The sequence below is a fragment of the Mytilus edulis genome, chromosome 2 (assembly GCF_963676685.1).
Source record: "Mytilus edulis chromosome 2, xbMytEdul2.2, whole genome shotgun sequence".
NCBI classification, from domain to species: Eukaryota; Metazoa; Mollusca; class Bivalvia; order Mytilida; family Mytilidae; genus Mytilus; species Mytilus edulis.
The window spans coordinates 28,324,862-28,351,258 of NC_092345.1; the positions used below are offsets into that span (position 1 = coordinate 28,324,862).

General features: G+C 30.0%; 1 protein-coding gene across 5 annotated transcripts in view; it reads right to left on the reverse strand.

Annotated features, from left to right (window-relative positions):
- Positions 1-8,337: 8,337 nt before the first annotated feature.
- The window catches only part of LOC139511884 (homeobox protein Hox-B7a-like), a 52,334-nt gene continuing 34,274 nt past the window's right edge, over positions 8,338-26,397 (reverse strand). For 2 of the 5 annotated variants that reach the window (XM_071299026.1, XM_071299023.1), the window contains 2 exons: positions 16,667-17,467; positions 8,338-8,911 (listed from right to left, as the gene is read on the reverse strand). In XM_071299026.1, the coding sequence (XP_071155127.1) occupies positions 8,613-8,911; positions 16,667-17,255 (888 nt within the window). In that variant the 5' untranslated portion in view covers positions 17,256-17,467 and the 3' untranslated portion in view covers positions 8,338-8,612. Of the gene's footprint in view, positions 8,912-16,666; positions 17,468-17,556; positions 17,669-22,866; positions 22,886-22,914; positions 23,015-26,397 lie in introns of those variants that run through there. The other 3 variants (XM_071299027.1, XM_071299028.1, XM_071299025.1) reach the window with 3 other exon arrangements.

Here is a 26,397-nt window from a genome sequence, read left to right on the forward strand (position 1 = left end):
AGAGCAGCAGAGCAACAAACGGCAATCACTGAATTACAGGCTCCGAGCTTTGAAAATGTGGAAATAAAGCAAGGTTAGGCACACTTAACTACTTTTTGGCAAATCTTCACACGTCGTTCTACTTTTCCCACAGCTATTCTATTCGCGTGTATTTAAATCTATGTAATAGATAGGATATTGTGTTTTAAACCTGTTTAGTTAAACCTAAGGGGTATTTCATCAGTCTGTGATTGCATATATCAATTATAGATTTATTGATTACGATCTTAATGTCCGCACGAGGCAATTTCACAAATTTTGTACTATATAGTAACATTAATTAATGTCCGTCAAAATCATTCAGTGGTAGAACATTAATGTCAAATGTTAAATTATGCTCTGTTTGAAGAAATAATAACTAATTTTCTTTTTCTTTTTTCTTACAAAATATTTGAAATCATTCAAGTTGATCAAATATTTACAGCGTTTTATTTTTTATTATTTGAGATATTATCAAAATTATTTTATCTTCATAACAAGACAATAAATTAAAATAAACAATTTAACAAGAAAGTCAATAAAGAAAACACTTTTTAAAATTATATACATTCTGTTTTTTAGGCCGAATGTATATTCGAACAAGATTTAATAAATGATAAGATAAAAAGTAAAATAATAAAATTGTTTCACTCTTAGCCATGGGAACTTCCCCTAAACTGCATGAAAGAATTTATAAATGTATAAATGTAATTTCCTTGATAAAGATCAATTATAAATTATCTGTGTATCGTTATACATTATACTGACAATAATTACATGCAGATATATGCAAATTTATTCATATTTTGTTATAATATGATAATTCCAATGCATGTGTCTTTCAATGACATTTATCTCCAGTGGACAGGGTTGATTTCCTGACTCTAATACGTGGGAGGACCTTCAGCAACATGAAGTCATTAGAAAATTGTGTTCTATATGAACGCAAGTTCATAAACCAAAGTAAAGCAAGTGTTATCAATGTTCTACAGAGGAAAGCTTTTAAAAAGATTGTGAAATATTGTCTTCTAACTGTGGACCAATTTGTAAAATTGGTAAGGAATCGATAATAAGAATTTCTAGTTAACTTAATTGCTTTAGACCAAAGTGATTCACTTGTCTCTTAAATAATCCAACACATCCTTTCTATATGCATTTCTAATCGATAGAACATTATTAGAATTTGTACACTAATAATAATAATTGTATTATTAATTTTTATTAGTATTATTCATAAAAGTTTATTATTATTATTATTATTATTATTATTATTATTATTATTATTATTATTATTATTATTATTATTATTATTATTATTATCATCATTATTATCATTATTATCATTATTATTATTATTATTATTATTATTATTATTATTATTATTATTATTATTATTATTATTATAAATTCTGCTATTGTTGTTATTGCTTTTGCTTTTGCTGTCATTGATATTGTTGTTGTAGTTACTGTTTTTTCTGTTGTTTCTGTTTTAATTGTTTTTGCTGTTGTTGCTGTTGTTATTGTATTTTGTTGTCATTGTTTTTGTGGTTGTAGTCACTGTTTTTTATGTTGTTTTGATTGGTGTTTTAATTGGTGTTTTAATTGTTGTTGATATTGCTGCTGTTGTTGCTGTTGGTGATATTATAGTGTTTGCTTTTGTGTTGTTGTTATTAGTGTTTTGATTGTTGTTGTGATTGTTTTAGCTGACTATACGGTACGGGGTTTGCTCGTTGTTGAAGGCCATGCAGTGACATATAATCGTTAATTTCTGTGTCATTTTGGTCTCTTGTAGAGAGTTGTCTCATTGGCAATCATACCACATCTTATTTTTTCATTTCACAGCTGTGTGCATTGCATTAGATAAGTGAGGATGCAGTACATTTTATTTGCTGTTTATCTTTTGCTGCTACATTTAGAAATTGTGAGATATTAAAATGTTAGGTGATTTGGAGGAGCCTTCTAAGCTTCCATCAAAGGAGCGTTTTCTTCGTAAAACCGATGACATAGAACACTAGCCTTCACACCTGGAAAATTAAAAGTAACATTTCTGTACATTTTAATGGATCAAATGTCTAATAGGTTTTAAAAATAACACCATTGCTTATATAAAACTTAATTCCAAGAGACTTATATGACCTATAAACAATGAAAACATATTAAGAAGCGTGAAAAAATATTGCTAATTAAATATAATGACTTTGGAATATTTTTACGAGAGAAGTATGTTAAAACGCCTTTGATCTCTGAAATCTATAAACTACAATCCATTTAGTTAATTATCGTTATGGTTTTTATCCATGCAAACCAATCATCAAGTAGCAACTTAGCTGGAAGCGGCAGAATATAGAACAACTTCATATCGGGTTACACGAACAGGGGTAATCCGGTTCAGTATTATTTCGTGGTGCAGAATATCTTGAACAAGAAAAAAAAACTTTTCAAAAAGAACGCCAAGACAAATCGGTGAAGGTTGTAATTCAGAGGACACGACTGCAACCACAGAAAAGATAAAACACCGAGATTATTTCAAATAAATACAATGTTTTATTATATGGCCTTTTTGTCATTTAGCTGTTCGACTGTTTCGGTTCTTAAATATCCTTGGATTCCAAATACTCTGAGCGTTCCTAGTGATGTTTAATACAGAGAAGCGCTACAGAAGCATACACTTTATAAAGGTTTTCTTTTCAATTGTTGAAAGAACAATAAAAGTAGCATGTCTCTTGGTTTCTGGCTCATTGACGTTTAACACCATGTCACCTGTTATTCTGGACATACATCAGAAAATACAAGTAAAATAAAGAACTGTAATAAAATGTTGTTCTATAGCTTTGTATATTGTCAAGTGCGTCTTTGATTTTTGTGTCTTGAATAATAACAGCTTATCCTTTCGTTTCCTCGACTACCAGGAGACAAGGCATATATTTGATGTGTCCCAAGTCAGGAGCCTCTGGCCTTTGTTAGTCTTGTATTATTTTAATTTTAGTTTCTTGTGTACAATTTGGAAATTAGTATGGCGTTCATTATCACTGAACTAGTATATATTTGTTTAGGGGCCAGCTGAAGGACGCCTCCGGGTGCGGAATTTCTCGCTACATTGAAAACCTGTTGGTGACCTTCTGCTGTTGTTTTTTTTTTCTATGGTCGGGTTGTTGTCTCTTTGACACATTCCCCATTTCCATTCTCAATTTTAAAGACTACCAAAGAGAATCATAAATATCACCTGAATCATCAAAGAAAAAGACAAAGCATAATACAAGATCTATACTACTAAAAATACAGAGAAACTGAAGGATACAATACCCCAAAACCTTTCACAGATGCTAAGGAAAGCTTAGGGACAATTCAACCTCGAGGCACATCACAAATGGCAGATTTTTAAGGACAATGAAAATCTGTGACTGAACCAAGTCAGGCGCCTGATATTTTGTTGTTGTTGCTGTCTATCCTATTTATTTTTCGTTTACTTGTTTTATTTTGTAAATAAATGAGACAGTTTCCTTTCTTGTTGGAATCCTTTTATTGTTGAAGTCCGAACAGTGACCTATCGTTGCTTCAACCATATATATATAATAGCCATTACTAGTAATAGTATATATATATGCTTCAAACTACGTCATTTGGTCGCGGGTGAATAGTTATTTCATTTGTATAATCAAACCATATTTTCTTCTTTTTTACAGAAAGACCAGCAGAAGCAAAATGAGAAAATGATATAAAGGATTTTACAAGACCTTCATCTGCAAGACCACGCTTTTGATCCTCAATGACCACGTGTATTTATATGCAAACACAGGTTAAAACGCAGTAAAAAAGACCGACATCTCACGAAACCGTAAAGATGCATAACCGAACATGTTAACCCTAACAACAAGATACAAAACCTTTATAGCTGTGGTATAATTATCCTGTTACAATGAAATTAAATCTTTGAACAACGATAGATTATATTGTATCGTCCTCATCTATACTGGGCGTTGTTGTGTATTTATACATCCTGCATAGTCAAACAAATATAACCGATATTGCTACATGACCAGTCATCGACAATGACTTATAACCAAGGCAAATACAGCAGCCATTCTTTGGGTAATCTTTAGATTTATATATCCTGCACAGTCAAACGTATATAACCGATATTGCTGCATGACAAATCATCGACAATGACTTATAACCAAAGCAAATACAGCAGCCATTCTTTGGGTAATCTTTAGATTTATATATCCTGCACAGTCAAACGCATATAACCAATATTACTGCATAGCAAGTCATCGATAATCACCAAAACCAAGGCAAATAAAGCAGCTATTATTCGGGTAGACCTTAGATTTATACATCCTGCACAGTCAAACGGTTATACGCAATATTTGTGCATAGAAAGTCATCGATAATCACCAAAAACCAAGGCAAATACAGCAGCTATTCTGTGGGTAACCTTTAGATTTAACATTCATCATGTAAACTTTCTAGTCAGACGACATATGAATGTAATACAATACCAGCGTTTTAGGAAACAGATTGCACATTTCAAATATGTGCAAGAATATTTGTCAGTTGTTGTCTATTTTGGAATTTTATGGTGATATCAGATTTTATGTCGTGTCGGCAGCATTCAATCTCGACTCGTATTGCCCGAATGGGGGCAAATAAATTCAAAGTTTGTCAATATATCGTTGAAGACCGTATATGTTGACATTTATAAGTATATTTTATTTATCTTTATATTTCAGTAGTGTTGGTGTGCGTTTGTTTCATTAATGACCCCTTCTCAGTTAACAAAGTTTAGAAAGAAAAAACCATGCAATCTACTTTCAAATTTAAAAAGGGGTAAATACGATTTGTGATATCAATTCAATGCCTGTACAATTCATTTTTCTCATAAATAATTCTTTGCTATTATTACCTTTCGTTTCTATGCTTGAAAAAGCATACTCTATTTAAGGAATGACTGTAATATTTTTTCTGTCTATGAAGAAATAACATAAAAAATTTGGTGCACACTGAATAACGCGTAGCGGGTTATTTAACAGTGTACACCACATTTTTTATGTTATTTCGAATAGACAGAAAAAATATTACAGTCATTTCTTATAATTTAGTTCTAAATTCCATTTCAAAATGTAGAAAACCATGAAAAAACGTTGATGACGTAACGGTCACATGACTAAATTATGTCTATGAGCTCATAACAAAATAACGTCAGCCAATCAGAAGACGCGTTACATCCAAAATTAAATTATTCATCAATAGAAGATAGAATATAACCAAAGCTGCCAAATGGATAAACGTGTCGACAGTCAAACCTTTTCTATGATGGCATTGCCTTTTGTGTTATTTTTGTTTTACGTCAACTCAAATTCCATATTCTAGAAAAAGTCAAATTTGGTTGGTTAATAGAAGTTAGTAATTCAAATAAACATTTCCAAAACCACGTTAATTAAATTAAATTGTAAAATTCGAATATTGATTCATTAACGTCCAGTGGTGAATAGTTCGTCCGGCCTTGAAATGGAATTCCTTTATTTTAAAGCCATCAATCTACTTGTGTGTATTTTATAAAATAAAAATAAAACATGATGGCACACCAGTGCATGTGTTCTCGAAAGTATCTAAAGATTCGTCCAATGACACATTATAAGACCAATTTTAATATGAACCTTAGAATCATATTAAGACACTCTTAAGTTGTGCCTTGAAGCTATCTAAGACGCATCTCATGTTAGGACGTCCTAAACATATCCTTAGCGCGATATTATTGTTAAGGAGTAGCTTGTAAGAATCGAACCAAATTAAGTACTATAATTATCAGTTATTTTTCATTTGATGAAATAAAGTGAATGTATGAAGATGACAAAAATCCCATATTACTCCTTCGTATATTTTTATATAAAAAAGATGGTATACTTATGCATATTTTTGGTCCCTGAATTCAAAGATCATGAAGTTTTATCTATATTTCAATTTCCTTCTGATGCTCACAAGGTTTTGTCTGATTTTCCAGTCACATATGGCCGGAGGAGTCCTAATTTGACGTTGTGTCTTACATATTTGATATCCTTATGTGTTTCAAACTTATGTTGCATTTAAAACCTAATTTGAATGAACTTGTCATTGATATTTTTATATGATTTAAAAAAGGCCTTATCCAAAAAGGGGGTCACCAAAAAGGATATTTTGCTAAAAGATGTATTTTTCAAATATTGAAATGTGGGTACAATAAAAATTATAACTTGTGTTTAAACCTTACTCACAGTCTAATGGTGTATAAAATTGGCTATTTTAGGTCATATATTGAATACCCTAGTGACACCAACACGAACTTTTCTATAATAAACTGTATATGTTGTGTACAAGATGTAAGTTTGTACAAATTATAATTTGTACAGGGTTTTTGTACAAGTTATAAGTTTTTTGACACCTACCTTCTTGCAACAGGTGATACAGGTTTAACTTATAAAATGTACCAGTGTAATGTTTTAAATTCAAACAAATATACGTCAACCTAACATTTAGTGCTATTCTCCTTGCCTTCAAACTGAAAATGAGGATACATGAATGGTTTAAATTCTAATTTTATTTTTTTCCTTATACCATATTCATATCTATACAAAATCTTTGTGAGGTCTTATAATGCTTTTGTATCAATGCTCAGTATTAGACTGTATCATGAAGTTGTGAAAAATTGACAGAAATATGCGGAGCAAAAGACTGTGTGCTTGCACCATCCATTTTTGTTCAGCAGGTCATAAAACACTGATAACTTGTACAAAAATTCTGTACAAATTATAATTTGTACAACATTACAATTTGTACACAACATATACATTTTATAATTTTTTTCATTTATTAATAGAACTTTAATATGTTTTTGAAAGTTTGAAATGAAGACTTTAAATATCTTATTAAATTCAAGATCTTATTGTTACTCCTCCTTTCTAAAGATGAATTTACAATATTCCTAAAATATGATAATTTAATTTTAATGCATATTATTATTTGCATGTCTAAAATTTCAACCTAAATTATGTATATAAAAAACTTTGCAAGTTCGAATACGAATCTTATCTTTAAAAGCAAACAAGTTTGCTGTTAATTTCTGTGTCATTTGGTCTCTTGTGGAGAGTTGTCTCATTTGGCATTCATACCACATCTTCCTTTGATAGTGTTGCTTTTGCATTTCAGAAGTAAAAACATAATAAATATGGCTGTTGATTGTACATGAGATTTGAGCTATAATTTTAAAAAAAGCATCCCCTTTCCAAAACAAGTATTATTTTTTTTAATTGACAACGGAACACAACCAAGGCCTACCCTTGAAATATTCATTAATAATCAGAAAAAATAACATTTCCATCATAACTTGAATGTAACCACCTTATTGGTGTCATGCAGAAATAGTGCACAGTAATCTAGGACATACCAAAAATACATATACGAAACAACGATGCTTATTCCGTAAACAAAATGTACAGCCCGGCAGAAAGCAGTTGAAAAAATAAATTCATTTATACTAGTAAATAAATATAATTTTCACTGTCAGTTTATAGAATAGAATGTAATTACTTCGAGGGAAAATACACAACAATATTTCTGTTTTGTTTTTTGCTGGTTTTTCTCTCTCTTTCTTTTCATTAGTAAGTAACATCCGACAAAAATTGTAATCTTGTGCAAGATATTAGTTTAAGGTGGTACCTAACACTACAGGAAGATAACTCTGTAAAATCAGCTAAACGTTTTAATTACGCTGTGTTGTTTATGAAATATTAAGCTTCTCGTTGATCAAAATAAGTGTTTGTCAAACTGTTATATAACCAGTGTAATTTTTCTGATAAAACAGTTGGTTAAAATTTTTTGAAATTTTTATATTTTTGTCAAAGGGTCAAAGTAAATACTTTGTCAAAATTTTATGAAAATTAAACGAGCCAAATTAATTTTAGTAGAGGTGTTGGGTACCAGAAGATGTAAATGATAAAGTCTTTTACGCAGTTTTATTGCGCAGAACTATTAGAAAGGTTTTATGCTTAGCCATTTTCATAAGTGTTTAACACTATGGAAAATTCTAAAATATTTTCTTTTAACTATTGGCAAAACAGTTTTGCAGAATTATTTAAGCTTTTTTGCAAAATATTTTTACACTTTTATTCTTTGGATGTTAATTTTCAATACAATAGATTAAACAAATGAGGTTATATTCAAATAAAATATAACCTCCTTGATTTAACTATGATTATTTTACCAATAAAATACGAAAGGAACGATACCGTTCAGCCGTGTACGAAACGTTTTAAAAGCAACACAAAAATGAGGAAAAAAGTAAAATAAACTATTAACATTTTTATTATTTCTTCCTTCAGATATTTCACAATAAATTATGCTTAAATATATAAAACACGACATTCTGGATTTAAATTCGTAATTACTAAATACTTAATCACAATAATATCAAACGCCATGGTTTTACCAACATTGTCTCAGCACTCGGAAAAGTCTGTCCTCAAATATTCACACTTCGAATCTGAGCAAATAGTATAGTTTTCTTGTAGAACATATTCAGTTTTACCCTGAGTTATAACACAAGCGAGGATTTATGCATATCAACTTGAAAAACTAGCTTCATCTGAACTGGGACTTGCAACAATTCTTCTTTCAGAGTCATTTTCCGGTTTTGACCTATCTGGTCCAGTTAATTTTGGTATATTATTTTCCTTCTTCCATTTCATTCTCCTATTTTGAAACCAAATTTTAATTTGTCTTTCTGTTAGTCCTAGCATATGTGCAATTTCTATTCGCCTCCGTCTCGTCAGATATCTGTTGAAATGAAATTCTTTCTCTAGCTCTAATGTTTGGTGTCTCGTATATGTTTGTCTCGTTCTTTTTTGTTCGTATGTTACATCTAAAAATAAAAAGAAAAAAACATTAAGAAACAAGAATCAACAATGCAAAGGAAAATAACATATTATATTTGTTGCGTTTTCTGGGTTACCCTGCATTGGCAACGATCACAGCCAAAGCTATGAAAGCCACGACTGTATAAAAACCTGTTTATCTGAGGAGCTATATATATATATACGATAAAAAAGAAAAAAAGAAAAAAAGACTAAAACAAGCAACCTATCATCCTTTTGCAGAATTGATTAAAAGAAATAACCAGTTGTTAAAGTTAAAAGCACATATTTTTGCTCTGAACTTAGTTCATACACGGATTTCATTCTTTATTTAAAAAGATAATCGTATAATATTCAAGTTATAACTAAAGAGAAACAACTCTTTATTCATTGTTAATCTAATTCATAAAATATCTCGATATGGTTACTCAGATATCATTTATCATTTAACGCGTTTATTCACTTTGTTGTTTGAAGTTTGAAAGATCAAATACTAATAATACGAAAGCCATAATTACAGAAACAGAAAAAAATAACCTGATCTAACATTACGTAATTTTATCATTAATATCATCATTATTAAGTTGAAACAGCAATTGACTGAATTAATACGAAATTTCAATCAAATCACGATAAAACACAAAAACTCAACGAAAACTTGCATAGTGAAGACTGTCAAAGCCTGTTCTAGAATTTCTTTTGAAATATGCCTACAAAAACTATTTAATGCATTCATAGTTTACTGTGAGACAAATGTGCTGAATCACGATGGTTTCATATTAATATGGACAAATTAATGTTATACCATTTCTCTAAATCAATCGGAAAGCATGACTTTTTACACCCTAAAGGTCGAACGATTCTGAGCGAAATTAGTTTTCTGATTTATTTTCTGAATAATGAAAGTGCCGTGTGTTAATTATGATAGACTTTTTATCCCCTGCTGACCAATATGAAAGAGAGTTGAATTTCAAATGTATTATTTCTTTTTTAAGATTTTAAACTATACAATACCAGATGGTTTTATTTATATATCTATTATATCTATCGTCTGCATACTGAAATCGATGTGTAATTGATGATATAGGTTACTTGTTTTTCATACACTGCAACGCATCTTTCAATAACTTAGTTTATGAATACAACAAGATAGACACCGTTTGGTGATAAAAATGAATAAAAGCAAATAGTTTCTCCTATACCTTACTCATGGAGGTAACTAAGTTCCAAGAAACAGTAGCTGAGAAAACCAAGAACAAGGTTTTGCTTCAATTTTTTAGAATTGTTAAATGTAAATATAAGAAATGTCGAAAAACATCCTATTTGTTATTAAAACTAAAAGACCATTCTCAATCTTCAGCCCAAACTACATTCAATGCTGCTGTAGTAAATACTGTATAAAAGCGTCGGAGTCCGTTAAAATGGAGAAGTCGTGTGATCCCCCTTGGTAGTCAGGTATAGCTTTTCATATCTTTGTTCCCAATGTTTGTATGTTAGTAGACACGAGCCAAAACAAGCATATGTGCATAAATTGGCTTAAACGAAGAAATCTGTCGAGTAATATAAATTTCTGAACATAAGATGATACAGAGTAAAAGAAGAGGGGGGATAGGAGGGGTCTTGATCCCGAAATCCCGGACTTGAAAAAACGAAATCCCGAGGTCCCGAATTTAAATAAAGCAAATCCCGACATCCCGAAATCCGAAAAAAAGGATTCCCGGATCCTGAAAGGGTCAATCCCGAAATCCCGAGCTTAAAAACACCCGATCCCGGAGTCCTGATAAAGGTCCTATCCCCCCTCAAAGAAGAGGGACGAAAGATACCAAAGGGACAGTCAAACTCATAAATCTAAAACAAACTGACAACGCCATGGCTAAAAATGAAAAAGACAAACAGAAAAACAATAGTAAACATGACACAACATAGAAAACTAAAGTAGAGTCGGGTCTTGCACAGAGCAATATAGCAACAGCCAAACTTAATACTCTTAATAAAACTGATAACCCGTCCGGAGCACTTCGGATAAACCCCTGACTTTTGTGTGCTTGTGTTATACTCAATCATTAGTTACTTATCATCCGTTGTTTGTCTTTTAGTCGTTTTACTTTTGACCATGACATTGTATTTTAACATTCAAATAATATAGTTTGTGTTAGCCTCCTTTTTTATCAACCCTTTTTGTATAGCAAATCTGTTAGCGAAATGGCGTAAAAGCCATTAAGAATACATTACTGAGGGCAAGGTTATATGCTATATAATTGAATAGAAACTCATTTTTTATCAATCGTGTCTGAACGGACTTATTAACTTTACTCCTCCATGTGGATTCCAAGATGGAAAGGCAAACAAAGTTATGATAATTTCTAATTCCATAGAAAAATTCTTCAATGATTTATGTATGTTCTGTATTTTGTAAAATGTCATTCGACTGTTTGAACACTTCCCAAAGGAGCCATTACAATATATCATTTCAGTATTGACGGGAACTTATTGATGTAGTTTCGCAAGCAGATTTGATCTTTTCACATGAGCCAGTTTCATCAACTAACAGATATCTTTTTCCTAAATCGATGAGAGTTCTGAGTCGTGGTTTATTTGTGTCAAATGAGTAAGAGGAATGTCTTATATTTTTTAAACTCCTATAAGATCTCTTCGTATTGTCTAACGATGACAAGACGATATGCATGCCATAGTTTTCAATATATAGAACGTATACTATTAAATATTAACTCCCTTATTAGGTACACCTCCTTATCTTGTGGTAAGATCAAGAACAATATTATGTCTAACACAATGATACGAAAGTCTGCTGGGAAAAATTCATAGACGGTTATTAGAGCATGTTTAATAACAAATAAGGAGTCTATAACTGTAATTTTATTATCAATATAGAAACAAAACACGGCGGAATTAATAATGAATACAAGTACCTATTTTTAACTTCATCGTTAATGAGCATGTTGTATTTTAGAGTCGTAGACTAGAATCAGATTTGTATGATTGTGATAGGCAATGAAATGGTTTTAGTTAGTTTTAAAACAGGCGCTGTGCATATCTTCAAAAAACTGTTCCAAAGAAACATATAAGAGGGGTAGATATGTTATAATTGAGGTTTAACGACATTTATTAGAAATCAAAGACTATCGTGTATGTATAGGAGAAACGTCAGACGATTAAAATAACGGCAGAGGTAACGAAATTGTGCAGAGATACCACGAAAAAGAGAAGTAGGCAAATGAAAATAGCCACCAAAAGATCAAAATCAAAGACTTCGAATTCTGGTCACTGTTTTAACATCCTAAAAAATAGTGATGAAGATATTAAAACTGAGAATGGAAAGGGAAAATGTGTCAACAACCCGACCAATGCAGAAAACAGCCGAAGAAACTATATAAGACAAGTACATGTATACCAAAACTATATGTATAACATGTATTGACCTTCTTTTTCCCGATTCTATATGAGGAAAATGTCTACTGAAATTTTTTCGATGTTGACATTTTCAAAATGCGGCAGATTTCAAATCTTAACGGGAGGGAAGGAAGAGGGTCTGAAAAGTGGGAGATTATGATTCCCGCCGATAGAATCACATGTATGAAAAAATAAAAAGCCATCTTGTCTTTGTTTTGATACACTGGGCTCGTAGTGAAATTGAAAGACACTGATTGATTGATTGATTTAATTTTTGTTTCTTCACGTCTTAAAAACAGACAAAACTTCTGAATAATATATGCAAATAAGGGTATAAGGAACCAAATATATCTGTTTAAATTCTTGCTCCATATTTTGCTTCAGAATAATAATTAAAAGTTACCACAAGACAGGAAAATGGTGAAAATAAATGTTTTTTTCGTACCATATTTAGCGTGGATGCATAGGTCGTTATGACCATATTTAATTTGTAAATAACACTATGACAAAACAGTTTAGTGAGAGTGAAAACCTGACATGTTAGCCTACACATATATTTCATTGTCAAGTGAGCTACGTATGACATGATGATTTAAAAGACAACTAAGCATACCAAATTATTACATTATAAATTATTTCCGTAATTTTCCGTCATTTTCGAAGATTTTGTAGATAATGAAAATCCACTTTATTTTAATGCAGAAACTCGTCGATTGGCTTTCTAATTTTTTATCAAGGCTTCTTAATGTAGACGTCTTGCTAAAATTACTCATGATTTTGAGAGAGAAAATAAAATCAGACGTCTTTGTGTTATGTCTGCTTTTACATTGGCATGCAAGTCAATATGAATAACTTATTGCAAGTTTATAAAATTGTATTTTAAAAATCACAAGTTTTATTTCAATTCGCAATTTTGTTTTAATTAAACAGAAAAAGATGGTTAAAATACGTATTCCGTTACCTTGTATACATCGGAAAGTTTACAATATGTAAATGAATGCGATATTCTAACACGATCCTCTATCAATTGTTTTAATAATTAAGATAATACATTGTATTGACCTTTGACATTTGTTTGAAAATGCATCTAAATAAAAAATTATCAAGTAGCTTAGATTCAAGACAGGTGATGTTATTTATATCTTGAATATCAAATTCGTGACCGCATGATGAGTTTTATCATTCTATTTCCATAGAAAATGCATTACTATTTTTCCAAATACCTTAGTTTTGTAACGAGCATTTTGCATAGATAAAACGGAAATTATGATCTTTCTTTGGTCACAAGGTTTATTCTAATATATCATGTTTCACAATATATCTTCAAACCGTCTTTGTTTACATTATTATCATAAATTCATATTTAATAATAGGTGTATGTTTCATTAAGATAAATGTATTTCTATAGTCATTCATTGTCGACAAATTTTGTCCTGTCATTTCTCTAAAAGAAAAAAATATTGACCGTCGGTTTTAAATCTTTTTTAAACAAACCTGTAGTTAATTTGAAATTAATGAGGTTTGGATATGAAGGATGATATCTAAATAATGGATTTGTAATGATGCTTAGGGATGAAAACCACTACAGAAAATAGAGAAAAAATTAGGTTCACTTGTACGAGGAATCTTAATCCAAATTATTTATAATTAACGTGATCTATCATTGAATTCGTTCAGTAGATCAAAATGTTCATCCTTTCAGGTCAAGTACGTACAAAAGTTTTTAGAAATATTTATGTTAAATATAGAAAATGAAATAAATTGACACGAAATAAAGGGAAATATGGATTAAAATCATTTCTTGAAAAAATTCTGTAAGCAAGATATAAAAATATTTGAATGATCATTATAATGATGATATTTAACACTACGAATCGCGTCAATGCATCCTTTTATATCTTCTGCGAATTACAAGACAAATTCTAGTGTTGTTTATCAAAAGAAGGTTAATAGTATTATATTCAGTAATATTATATACACAGAAAATCATTATTCATCTGAAATAAGCGTCAATGCTTACTTTAAAAAATGGATATCTGTCATTACATTCGCTTTTATTTCATTTTGTTATATACTTCTAAATTAATGTATTTTTTTCAAGGTTTTCAGCGTTTGGTTTATTTCAAGATTTTTCATTTACCTTACCTAGCATTTTTGTTTAAATACAAAAAGAACTTAAAAAAATATTATCAATATTAATATAAAGATTTTGTGCGCATTTGTTTTTCTTAAAAAGAAAAGAAGCCCGCTTCTGATTTTTTTTTATTCACGAATATTTAATTTTATGACACAGTACAAAAATATATAGAGTAGAATTTATCTCATCTATTAGGAATTTGTTCAGGCATTAAATGTTTCCTTTTATAATTTTCAAAGCTTTCATTTTTGGCCTTTACTGTGTTAGAAAAAATACCATCAATGAGAAGTTAAAAAGATATTTGTATTGTAACAAAATGTTATTTTTTTTTTAAAGAAATAAAACGACTCAGAATTTTGTAGAAGATTTGGAATTAATAGAAAAAAATGTACTTTAAAAACAGGAAATTATTTTCTTTTCGGAGGAAGAGAAAAAGAAAACCCATATTTTTCAGACAGTAAATAGAGAAAGAGTAGATGCCTTTTGATACTTTCAACTCATTTGATTTTTAGCATGGTACTTAAACAATGAAGAAACATAAATTATTTACCGCATTGTATTTTAAGCATTTTTAACAGCTTATTGTGGTGATGTTTAGTTATTGATGTATTCTCTTTTTCTCTGTAACATTTTACTATTTATTTTAGCATAAAATTCAATCTAGATGCATCATCGTTCAATTGTGTAATCGCATTACACGGGATGAATCGCAATAAAATTCACAATACCTTAGCGTAGAAAATCACATAAATAACTGCTTTTAGAAGGAAAGGCTATGATTTAGACTTTCCATAGCCATAGGTCCCTTTCAAAGGTTAAGTCGTAAATAAGTCTACTTTATGATTATTTTACGGCTAAAGTGACCGTTATAGGACAGTTGACCAATGCAGTTATTTGTACTCGTTTGTTCTATCTTCGCACCTCATAAACTTTACATAACGGTACAATTTATATGTGTAGATATGTGTTATATCTTCCATGTTTAGCAAGAAATCTGCATATAGAAATTAAGTAAACAAAAACAATGGAAATGTATAGAATACTTAAGCCTGTCTATGCAGATATGTGTTTGAATAATTAGAATATAGAATAAAACCTCATTGTAAACATTTCAGCACATGCATCAAGCTGCTTAAAACTGTTTTATAAATTCAAAAAAATCTGTTTATAAAGCCTATATTTTACTTTAAGGTAGAAGGACATTTTCACAATCATTTCCTTGTTTATAAAATCAGATATTTTTCTGTTTGTATTGAGTAGTTGGGTTGCTGTGTCACAGACGCATAGCCCTCAAATTGTTTTATTTGTTTTGTTTTTTTCTTCACATTCATACAATTATACTTACAACGTGTCACAATACCGTATACCTTAATTTATATCATGAATACAAATTTTGACAGTGGTGCAATTTCAATTCTCGTTTTTCTTTTAATGTTGCAAAATTTCATTTATTAATTAAAATATACATAAAACAACTTGTATTTTTCTTTGGTCAATTTCCATTATAAGTTATAAATTCTTTTTGTATGAAATTTAAAATATATTTTCTTAAGAATGAAACATTAATGTATATTATGAAGTATAGTTATAAATGTTTTTTGTTAATAAACACAAGTCAGTGATCTGATAATAAAAGCTGTTACAAATATTATGCAAATGATAACTATTTATCAACAATATCTTTATTTTGTCTGTCTGTTTTAGTGCGTTATAAATATTTTTTTACGATTTCCTTCAACATTAATACCTTGTTTTAGAGGGATGTGATACACATCATGCATATATTTAACATTACATAAATATTTTGTTTCAAGAAGATCAAAAGAAAACTATTTCCAAAATAGAAAGTGCAAACTTATATATGACTAGCAAAAACACAAAATCAAAAGAAACTAATTCGTTTTTCTGAGAAGATGATGAAAGATTGAATGATGTGTAAACACTGAAGCGAGGCCGTTGAAGCCTTGTTTCACACTAGCTTATCGCGGTATTAGCGCTGCGGAAATAATTCTTTAGCCATTAAAATGAAACATTTATTTGATTTACTGCTTTCGTCTAAGTCTTTGAATTTGACATAACATATTTATCAAGAAGTTCGAAAGCTGCTGGTTGCTCCATGTAGCATTAACTCTCATGCAGAATTAGAATTGAAATGTACCCCCAACAGAAAATATAACAAAAAATGATATCTTAAATTGAAATTTTAATATATTACCTCCATTCATGGCTGCCCTCATCCATGGATAAACTGAAGACATCCCTTGAGTTGAAAGTCCATTCATTTGCACAGAATTTGAATTAAAATGTGGATGATGTGAAATATCATGATGTCCCGACACAGGGAGTTGGTGATGTTGGTGTCCGCCCGCATGAGTGTCCAATAGAGGATAATTTGGAGGAGGTGTGGGAATGCAACTGTCCTCATTTTTTATACAATTAGGTCGATCATCCGGATATGACAAATTTTGTAAATTTTGTAGATGACTTAAATGGTTAAACGTATTCGATGACTGATATGGAAACACATTCCCACTGCCTCCACTTTGAAAGTTTTGTGCTTTCGCTAAGTTCATAGGTTGGTTTGGCGGTGATGTTTCATGAAGTCTGTCGTACATAGAAGGATAACACTGATAGTTTCCTACTCCATAGGACGGATTTTCGTTTTCGTAACACATATTATTATAAGATGATGAATGAAAACTTCCAGTGTCCAAACTCTTTTCTGGCCGGTGGTAAAACATATCCGTTGGTCCGGAGTTAACCGGAACGTGTGCTGGTAAAATGTTATTGTAGTATGAACTCATATGTGTAAGTCTATTTTATCTTCTTAATGATTTGTGTTTGAACATTAAGGCAATCTATGACTTTCTAATATTTTTCAAATAGCCACCCCCACTAGCCGTCATACAAATTTCACTATTCAGAATGATGCATGTGACTTCTTGCTCCGACCAATCGAATTAATTCTCTGAAAGCACGTGATTAATGTCTTCTGCTATTCTGTCAATTGCTTAATCTGAAAATAAAATTTAAAATCAATGATTATTTGAGGATCATTTCAATAATATTCAAAATTGAGTGTATTTTATATTATATTTTACTTACAAGATTTATGCAGTAGTTTGTCTAGTCAATCTCAATGTGTTATGATTGTATTTATGACCACAAATTATATTTATATTCACATATTTTGCCAGTAGGCAAACCTCACCATTTTCATGGTTACTGAACACCACTCAACCGAGTCGTTATTGGAGAAGTCTAAACTAACAATATTTTCATTGAAATCATAATTCAATGAAAATATATATATGAATCAATAGAAGGTGATCAATAATGAATATTGTACATTTATACAAATCTGGAACAGGATACGTAAATTTCATACTATAATGGCGCAAATTTTAAGTATTTTTGAAAATGCACTTAAAAACCAATATCTAAATCACATTTCTTTCTATATATTATGTTTTAAAACTGTTATTGTTAGCGTTTGGTTATTTGGGTCATATTCTTTCAAGCAAACATATGGCACCAAATTATTGTTCATTTAATTCCCCGTTTTCAATCATTTTACAAACGTTTATGATTTTTTTTATATGTTTCTTTGAAAATCATTGTATTTTCATTTGCGAAGGAATGATAACTATTAGTGATTGTAGTATGCTATTTAATGATAAAACAATCATTTAAATAATAAATTAATCGAGGAAAATTTATCGTAAATAGAATATAAATTTCGCATGAGAACGGTTCAAATGAAGTGTAAAAATATCAATGAAATTGTATTTCTACTTTTGTTTGTAGAATTTTTAAATGATAATATGTTTTTTTTTCTTTACTTTTCCATTTAACCCTGCCTTCTTTTAGTAGGGCATATTTTTATATTTTTCATTTTGAATATTCAAATTTAAAATGCGAAGGTTGTTTTCTTACTCGAACTGATCATGATAAACCAAACTCATTTGGCCTCATTCACGAGTCTTGAGTCTTATGATAAACCAGATAATGAAGATGTACACAAAAATGGCACATCGCATTAATTATTGATAATGAAGACGTCTGTGCCTCATTTCTAATTTGTAGTAATAATTTGTAGCTCTACATGTTCATTAGAAAAAAAGAAGAGAAAAGGGAAAAATTCTTGGACCTTTTTTTCAAATCTAGCTCAAACAACTGCATGTCTTTTTACAATGAACGTTAAACAATCAATCAATCATGTTTTATTACGCATTCAAAGTGTATTTTGTCTTTAATTCAACAGAATTTTTATTTCCTCCCCCCTTTTTGTTTTATTTTCTTCTTATCAACTTAGAATGTGAATATATATCTTATGAACTTAGAATGTGAATATATATAAGAGAGTTATGCAGCATTTGTTTCTTTCGATCTGTTCTAAATATAATATTTTTATAATTATAATGCTAACTTTAGAAGACGGATGTTGTCACGTATTCAAAACTTATTTTTTGTCAATGGCATATGCTTGTATTTTTTTTGTTTATTTTTTTACTATCTAGAAACAATCGTATTGTCTGGATTTTACACTAATAACATTATACAGAAGTTAACAACATCAAATATCGAAAAATCGGCAGTTCTTCTTCTTTTTCTATTCATCTTTTATAAAGAACATGCATAACACAAAACCAATTTATTATCTAATGTTTGAAGTGAAATGTACAAGAGCCATCTGAAGATGTACATTTCTACAGCGGTTTGTACCCATCCGCTCTACCCTTCTTGGAAACATGGACAGAACAATTTTTCTCATCAATTATACATTTGTTTGTTTCTTTGAAGTGAATAAAACAAGGAGAATTACACATTGCTCAATTTAAAATGTTCGTTTCATTGAAAGAAATTAATTTGATAGAACACTCGTCTACAATCAATTTCATTACGAAACGAAATAGAGTATTTTGCTTGTATCACGACATTTTAGGAAATTTGTTATTAGTTTGTATAAAGATAATCAACTGAATTTAAACAGAAATTCGAAGATTTGTTTCATTATTATTATCTATTAGTGAAATCTACCCATTCTATTCGATAAACATTACCAAATATTTTTTTATGAAATATATATGTTCACGCAGTTTTACCAAAAGTGCACCCAATAAATATTTTATTACGTTTAATGATAATTCATATAATGTTCACGATCATAATTTGAAAATTATGCACAAATAATTCTTTTTAATTTACAAAAAAGAAATTATTATGAACATTTCTGCAACTCTATATAATATATATTTCAATCAAATGCGCACTCGAGTAGTAGAATGATAATAATATTTTTATCAGTTTATTATTAATTATTATTTTATTGTCCTATAAATCTGTAAGGTGTAAATTGTTCACACTTTCTCTCTATCTTACTGTCTTGCTCTCTGGTCACAAATGTTTAGTAGCGGTATTTTTATTGCTGTGATTTTATTTCATTACATTTACGGATAATTATTATTTTATTGCTCAATAAACATGTAATGTCCCCCATGGGTGTACAACTTGCAAACTTCACTAATTTTGTCTACTGTGTATTTTATTTGTGTATTTTATCAGTTTACATTAAAACAATCGTTTTTCGTGCGTTGATTTTCAGTAATTCGAGAAAGGTGAAAGTAAAAAGTATCTTTAAAAAATGAATTATAAAAGTTAAGAAACTTTTTGCATTTTTATTAATAGGACATTATTAAAATCATAATTATATCAGTTAGGAACCAAAAAAACAATTTAAAAGGTGAAAATCAAACACACTTCGTTTCCAATTACTTCACACCATTTTATTTATTTACTTTGTAATATACCTATTTTCAAAATATTGAATAACATGAGATGTAAGATTAAAGCTGTGATCCTTCCGAAAGGCGAGGATATTCACTCCTTTAATCAAAAGAAATAACACGTTAACAAAACGATCTTGTTAAGATTTGATTATCAACGGCTCTATCTATTTTATTTTTTCAATAGGATTACTCTAACCCTATAGACTTGTACCGATATTTCACAACAAGTTTTCCTTTCTGCGGTGAAAGGCGTTACAATACTTGAACAACAAGAAAATAAGATTGTGGATTTTGGATAATCGGTCCTTAACTCCCCTCTAGGTATTTTTTAGAATCCAATCATTTTGTCATCATCCATGTAATCGGGGTTATTCAAAAGAATTGTGTGATGTTTTAGCGGCTTGATACCTCCCAGATGAAAGGATTAGCACCACTCTATTTGATGTTTACATATATGTAAACATTCCCGTTAAGTAAATAAAAAGTTGTCTTTAAAGATAAATAAAATAATGAAAATATATAATTGGAAAAACAGGTTTGGACACAAAATTAAAATAATAAGTCGTGGAAATAGATAAATATTTTCTTTCTTTTTTTCTTCTGACTTTCTTTTTAATTGCAAAAGGTTCTGTTCAAAATTCGTACTGAAATCGATTTAATTATAATCCAAAAAAATACATTTCTTTGGTTTTTTTTTCATTTTGTATCATAATACTAGAAAGATACGACTTAATACATATAAATACAAAATTTTATATAAAAAAATAAATTTGGTTTATCTCTAATTTTAAAGATGCCCTTGCTTGGAAAAGGAACAAATACCGACACAGACTTATTCCTCAATATCAAAATATACAACTAAATACCTTATTAGCGTTCCTCTTATAACTAATCTGTAGATATAATCCGAAAATAACTGAAATTGATATCACCGTGATTAAGTATGATTATCTATACATTATAATCATCATTTACACAAAGTTGAAGAAAAATAACATTTACCTCACAAACCCCGTGTGTCCTTTACCATTAGTTAGAAATGATGGTCAAACGGTTTTATGTGTTCCCTTTTTATGAAAAATAAGAATTCATTTTATTGATATTCGAGCCTTAAATTATCACCAAAGAATATATTGGCCATTATGGGTCATAAGTCATAACGGAATGGGTCTCTATCAACGGAATTGCACTTAAGTGGTTTTCGGATAGATCTGCTTCAATCGTGCATTCTAAACTTTTTTGTGAACATTAAATTGTAAAAAGAAATCCTTTTAAAGCAAATTTTTACAACGGGTAAGCTATATTTAAAACGGGTATTGAAAGAGAGAAAATGAAAAAGATAAATATATCGTAAGAATATGCAAACTATTTTGTTTCCATCATAAGATAATAATATCAATATAATAATAATAATAACCATCATAATAATAGGGGGGGGGGGGGGTACTAGTTTTACATAAAAGCAATGATATCATTTTATATTATTGTTTCCCCTTTTCTACGTGATTCAATTAAATTAAATTATTTTCGCTCTATATTTTTATTTATTCATCATTTATTTGTCTTTTAATATTTATTTATCTATTTCTTATGTTACTAGTATCAAACACATAACAATAATAATCAGTTATTTAGAGATGAAAGTTTTCCATAGATTAAATATTTAAAATTTTCAATTTTCGGCAACTTAATTAAATGTTGCAGAAAAAAAACAAATGCGTTGCATCAGGGAGAGAAAATTATAAGAATTAAGCTCCCAACATGCTACTGAATAATCAGAAACACATTGAATCTTTAATATTACTTGGATGAGGCTCCGAAGCAAACCACAGAAAGCTGGAAATAAACTCCTTAAAAGAAGAGAAACTAATCTTATTCAAGAAATAATTAATTAGTTTTGTCACAGTTTTAATTCGTGTCAGTAGTTTATTCGTCGGCGTGAGAAATATTCCGGATATGAAGAGCGATCCGTTGTTTGTTCTTTGAAATCAAACATCTGGAAGACTCTGACCAGCGACAGCAGAAGATAGATGTTTTTTCTGTCATTGTATTGGTCAACACATCGGCTGCAGATTAAACATAATGATCTTGATTGGTGTCATATCAAGATTAAGTATTTTCTGAAGATCTTTGAATAAAACAAGTTACCAAGAAAATGAATCAACTGAGAAAAAGTTCAAAGAAATTAACATGGAACTTTTAAATGTGCATTTATGAAATGAAAAAAATTAAAATTAAAAGAAAATAGAATAATATTCACAAGATGTAATCCTTGGTTCCCTTTATCTACTTAATACTAAAAAAATCTAGGGAAGAGACACATAAACATTGAAGGAAATTATCCCTGTTTTAGTATTTATATAATTTATAATTGATATAGTTTTACACAGTTAAACAATCATTAAATTATGCATTCAATATTTCAAAAAATCTTCATTTTGATTTATATCTACATTTTTGCAAACCAATAACAAATCATTGTTTCACTGATCATTTGCCATGAATTAATCATAAAACATTTGCATATACACAAATCTGATACGAATTTTGAAGAGAGAATCCATATTGTAAAATATCATCGAAAATCAAGAATCTCGAGGGTTACGAAAAAGCCAAAATTGTTTACCTATAGTGTTATCAAGTACACCACCTAAAAATCTACGTCTCCGCTTACCCCATCGAAAAAAACGTGTTCCTGCTCGGCAAGAATCTGTTTCATCAGTTCAAATCAAAAGCATTACCTCTAAATGGCGATGCGTAATGTGTTCCTAGCTGTAGATAAATGTCTTTTTCTTAATAGTTTGCAAACAGAGCGAATTCGATAAAAGAAATCGTTGGTCCTTCACGTACTTAGCCAGATTCATAGAATTCTAGGTGCAACCAGGTGCGAGTTGATTTCTCAATGAAAAAAAAAGCCAAAATATGAAGAAGAAGAAAAAGAAAAAGAAAAAACAAAAGTTTTTTTTTTGCTTTTAGATTGAAGAATAGTGATAACATTTAAAAAAAAAGACAATTTGTGATTTTTTTCTTCTTTCTGTTTTGTATCTTGTTGAATGATAAGTTTCAGAACTTGCATCCGACGACTTTTGGTATAGCAAGATTATAAGAAACTCTTGCCCAACTCAGTGTGTGTGTGTTCATGTGTTTGTGTATGCGTCTTTAGGTAGTCAACTAGATAAAAATACCACTAATTTAAATAATTTCTTGCAAGTAATGGGTCGGGGGTCTATTTAAAAAAAAAAAGAAGCTATTTGAATAACATAAAGATAAATAAGATAAAACATTTTATCGAACACCTTTTCTCCCAGTAAAAACTCACGTAAGGTTGATCATGTTTTTAAATTTAAATATATATACAAATAACCAAAATTTTAAATATAAAGCAGTTTAAAATTGCTGTATTGTCTAGCAATTTTATTCATCCTAGGAATCGTCAAAATTATACATTTGAAATTTGATACGTCATTTTATCTTATTGCAAAAATGCATATACCAAAGTTAAATGATAAAAAGGAAACACAAATACTTGCGTCCTATAATAAAAAGTGACGAGAGGACAACTTTACGAGAGCTACAATGTCACAGAACAACGAGACTTGCTACATATATTATTCTCTATAGAAGTTATCTCCCTTTTTTCAAAGTTCAGAGAGTAGTGATTCTTCAAAAAATCTTTTTATCCCTATGGAATTTCCGTGTCATTTATGCTAAATGAGAATTATCTTTTGAAGATAGTCAAGTTCAATTTGATATTGTTTTTTTTTTAATTTACTCAAATTTCTCGTCATTGATGAAATTGTTTGAATGAATCGCCTAATTACTGCTTTTTCATTTAGAATTGTTTATTAATTTTTAATATCAAAACTGTGACGAACGTTTTTTTTCCAGACACCTTTGAATTCAAAGGAATCATAAAGGAGTATTTTTTCAATTTATTTAATCATCCGGCGTAGATGTTTTGATGTGAAAACTGTTTTAGAAACTGTTTTTACTAAATACCTGAGCTTAGTAAAAAAACGCAAGCAGTAAACCGAAGCATCTAAATTGAAAAAAAATATATACTTGTTTGGAGTAAAAATATAATGATACTAAATGATTCTGCAATAACTAGCTAATGAGAAAAAACGTCTGATTCTCAAGGATTGAATAGAGCATAGAAATATAATATTCTATGGACTTCTTCACACTGATGCCACATGAAGGGAGAGAGGGCGCAGGACATTTGAGCGAAAAAAATAAAACTACTAGGGGACATTTGAGCGCCAACATTAGAGCCCATTTAAGCGCCGGATTAATCAGCTCACCTGTATTTTCGATAGCCCATTTTAGCGAAAATAGTTGTCACCCAGCAATTTATGTTTTCCTCGATACTATTATAAAATTACACTCAACAACAACATATATAAAGATACGAAGTATAGAGGAATGTGCACGTGCACCACAATCGAGAAAAGACCAGGAGAAAGAGCAATTCCTTATGCAATTTTATGAACAGTATTTTACAAGGGGTATATCTAGAGCCCAATTACGTACGTTTTCTAGGTTATAAATTCCATGCTAAAACAGACTTTTAACATTTGATTTAACCTTTTAGACTTTAAGTGCTGTATTTTAATTGAAAAGTTTTATATTGTTTTATGTTGTGCTGTCTTGAGTCTATTTGTGCTGTATTTTAATGGACATGTTTTATATTGTTTTATATTGTGCTGTCTTGAGTCTATTTTAATTTATTATATATTATTTATTTACTTAAAAGGGTTAAAAAATATTTCGCTAAAATCGGCTTTGACAATTTTAAATTTCTCTAAAATGGGTTAAAATTCCGGAGCTCAAACGGATTCTACTTTTCGCTCAAACGTCCTATTTTTTTTCGCTCAAATGTCCTATCAATGCGCTCAAATGTCCTCCGCCGGTTTTGCAAGGGTTCTCTAATCTGCAGAAGTTGCGCTCTCTCCCCGGCGGAGGACATTTGAGCGCCCTGCAAAACAATCGGTTTCGCTTCCATGATAGAGATATCACAAGGTTTGAATAGAGCATTGAAACATGGTATTGTATTGACTTCTTCAACCCGATGCATCATGAAGGGTAATAACGCAACCTCTGTTGATTAGAAAACCCTTGCTACAAATTACTGATTGTTGATATATATAAATTTCTGCCCCTAAAAAATATTCTTTTTTTTCTGTAATGGCAGTCGAAACTCATCTCTTTTATTACCGTGCACACATTAAACAAAAATGGTAACTGTTTTTGTTTTGAATATGCTAGGATAAATTGTTTCTGGACGGAAACTTGTATCTGTTAGTCTTTTACATGGAATGTGTTGGCATTTAGAATAATTCGTGATACTTTATTTGCATCAGTTATGTTTCTTAAAGTACCACTCCGCATAAAATCATGCATTGGACGATGGGTGGATAACTTGCACATTTAGTAAGTCAAACAGAAAAATCAAATCTGTGTTAACCAATTTTATGATTGTTTTTTGGACTGATGCTTAGTTGTTTAATGTTTCGAAATTTCTTGCAATAAAACTAAAGCGAAATATTACGATGAACAGTTTTTTCCGTTTTATCCTAATTAGTGCCAAAATAGTCGCATTCCAAATTGAATAACGTTTTCGTTCATATCAACTGGTTCCTATATACAATATCCCTTCCTCTTATCCACCGTGTTAAATCCCTCTATTTACAGGAAACTTAAAGACTTTCAAAATTTTCACCCCTCTTCCTTTTCGTCATTTATGTACTTATGCTTATGTTTTCATTTTTTTAAAAGAAATTACCATTACTATTTTAAAATTTGGGGAATTAAGATCAGGAAAACTTATTTGATATTAATGAACCTAACCATGTGGAATAACATAAAAGGATACATTATTTTAATTCGAGACGACTTAAGGAAAAGAAAAGGCACCCTTGACCACTATTTGGGGGGTTTCAACAGTGGGGTTCGTGTTGTTTATTCTTTAGTTTTCTATGTTGTGTCGTGTGTGCTGTTGTTTCGGTTTGTCTTTTTCATTTTTAGCCATGGCGTTGTCAGTTTGTTTTAGATTTATGAGTTTGACTGTCCCTTTGGTATCTTTCGTCCCTCTTTTACAAGGTAATGTGAAATTGAGAATGGAAATTGGAATATGTCAAAGAGACAACAACCAGAC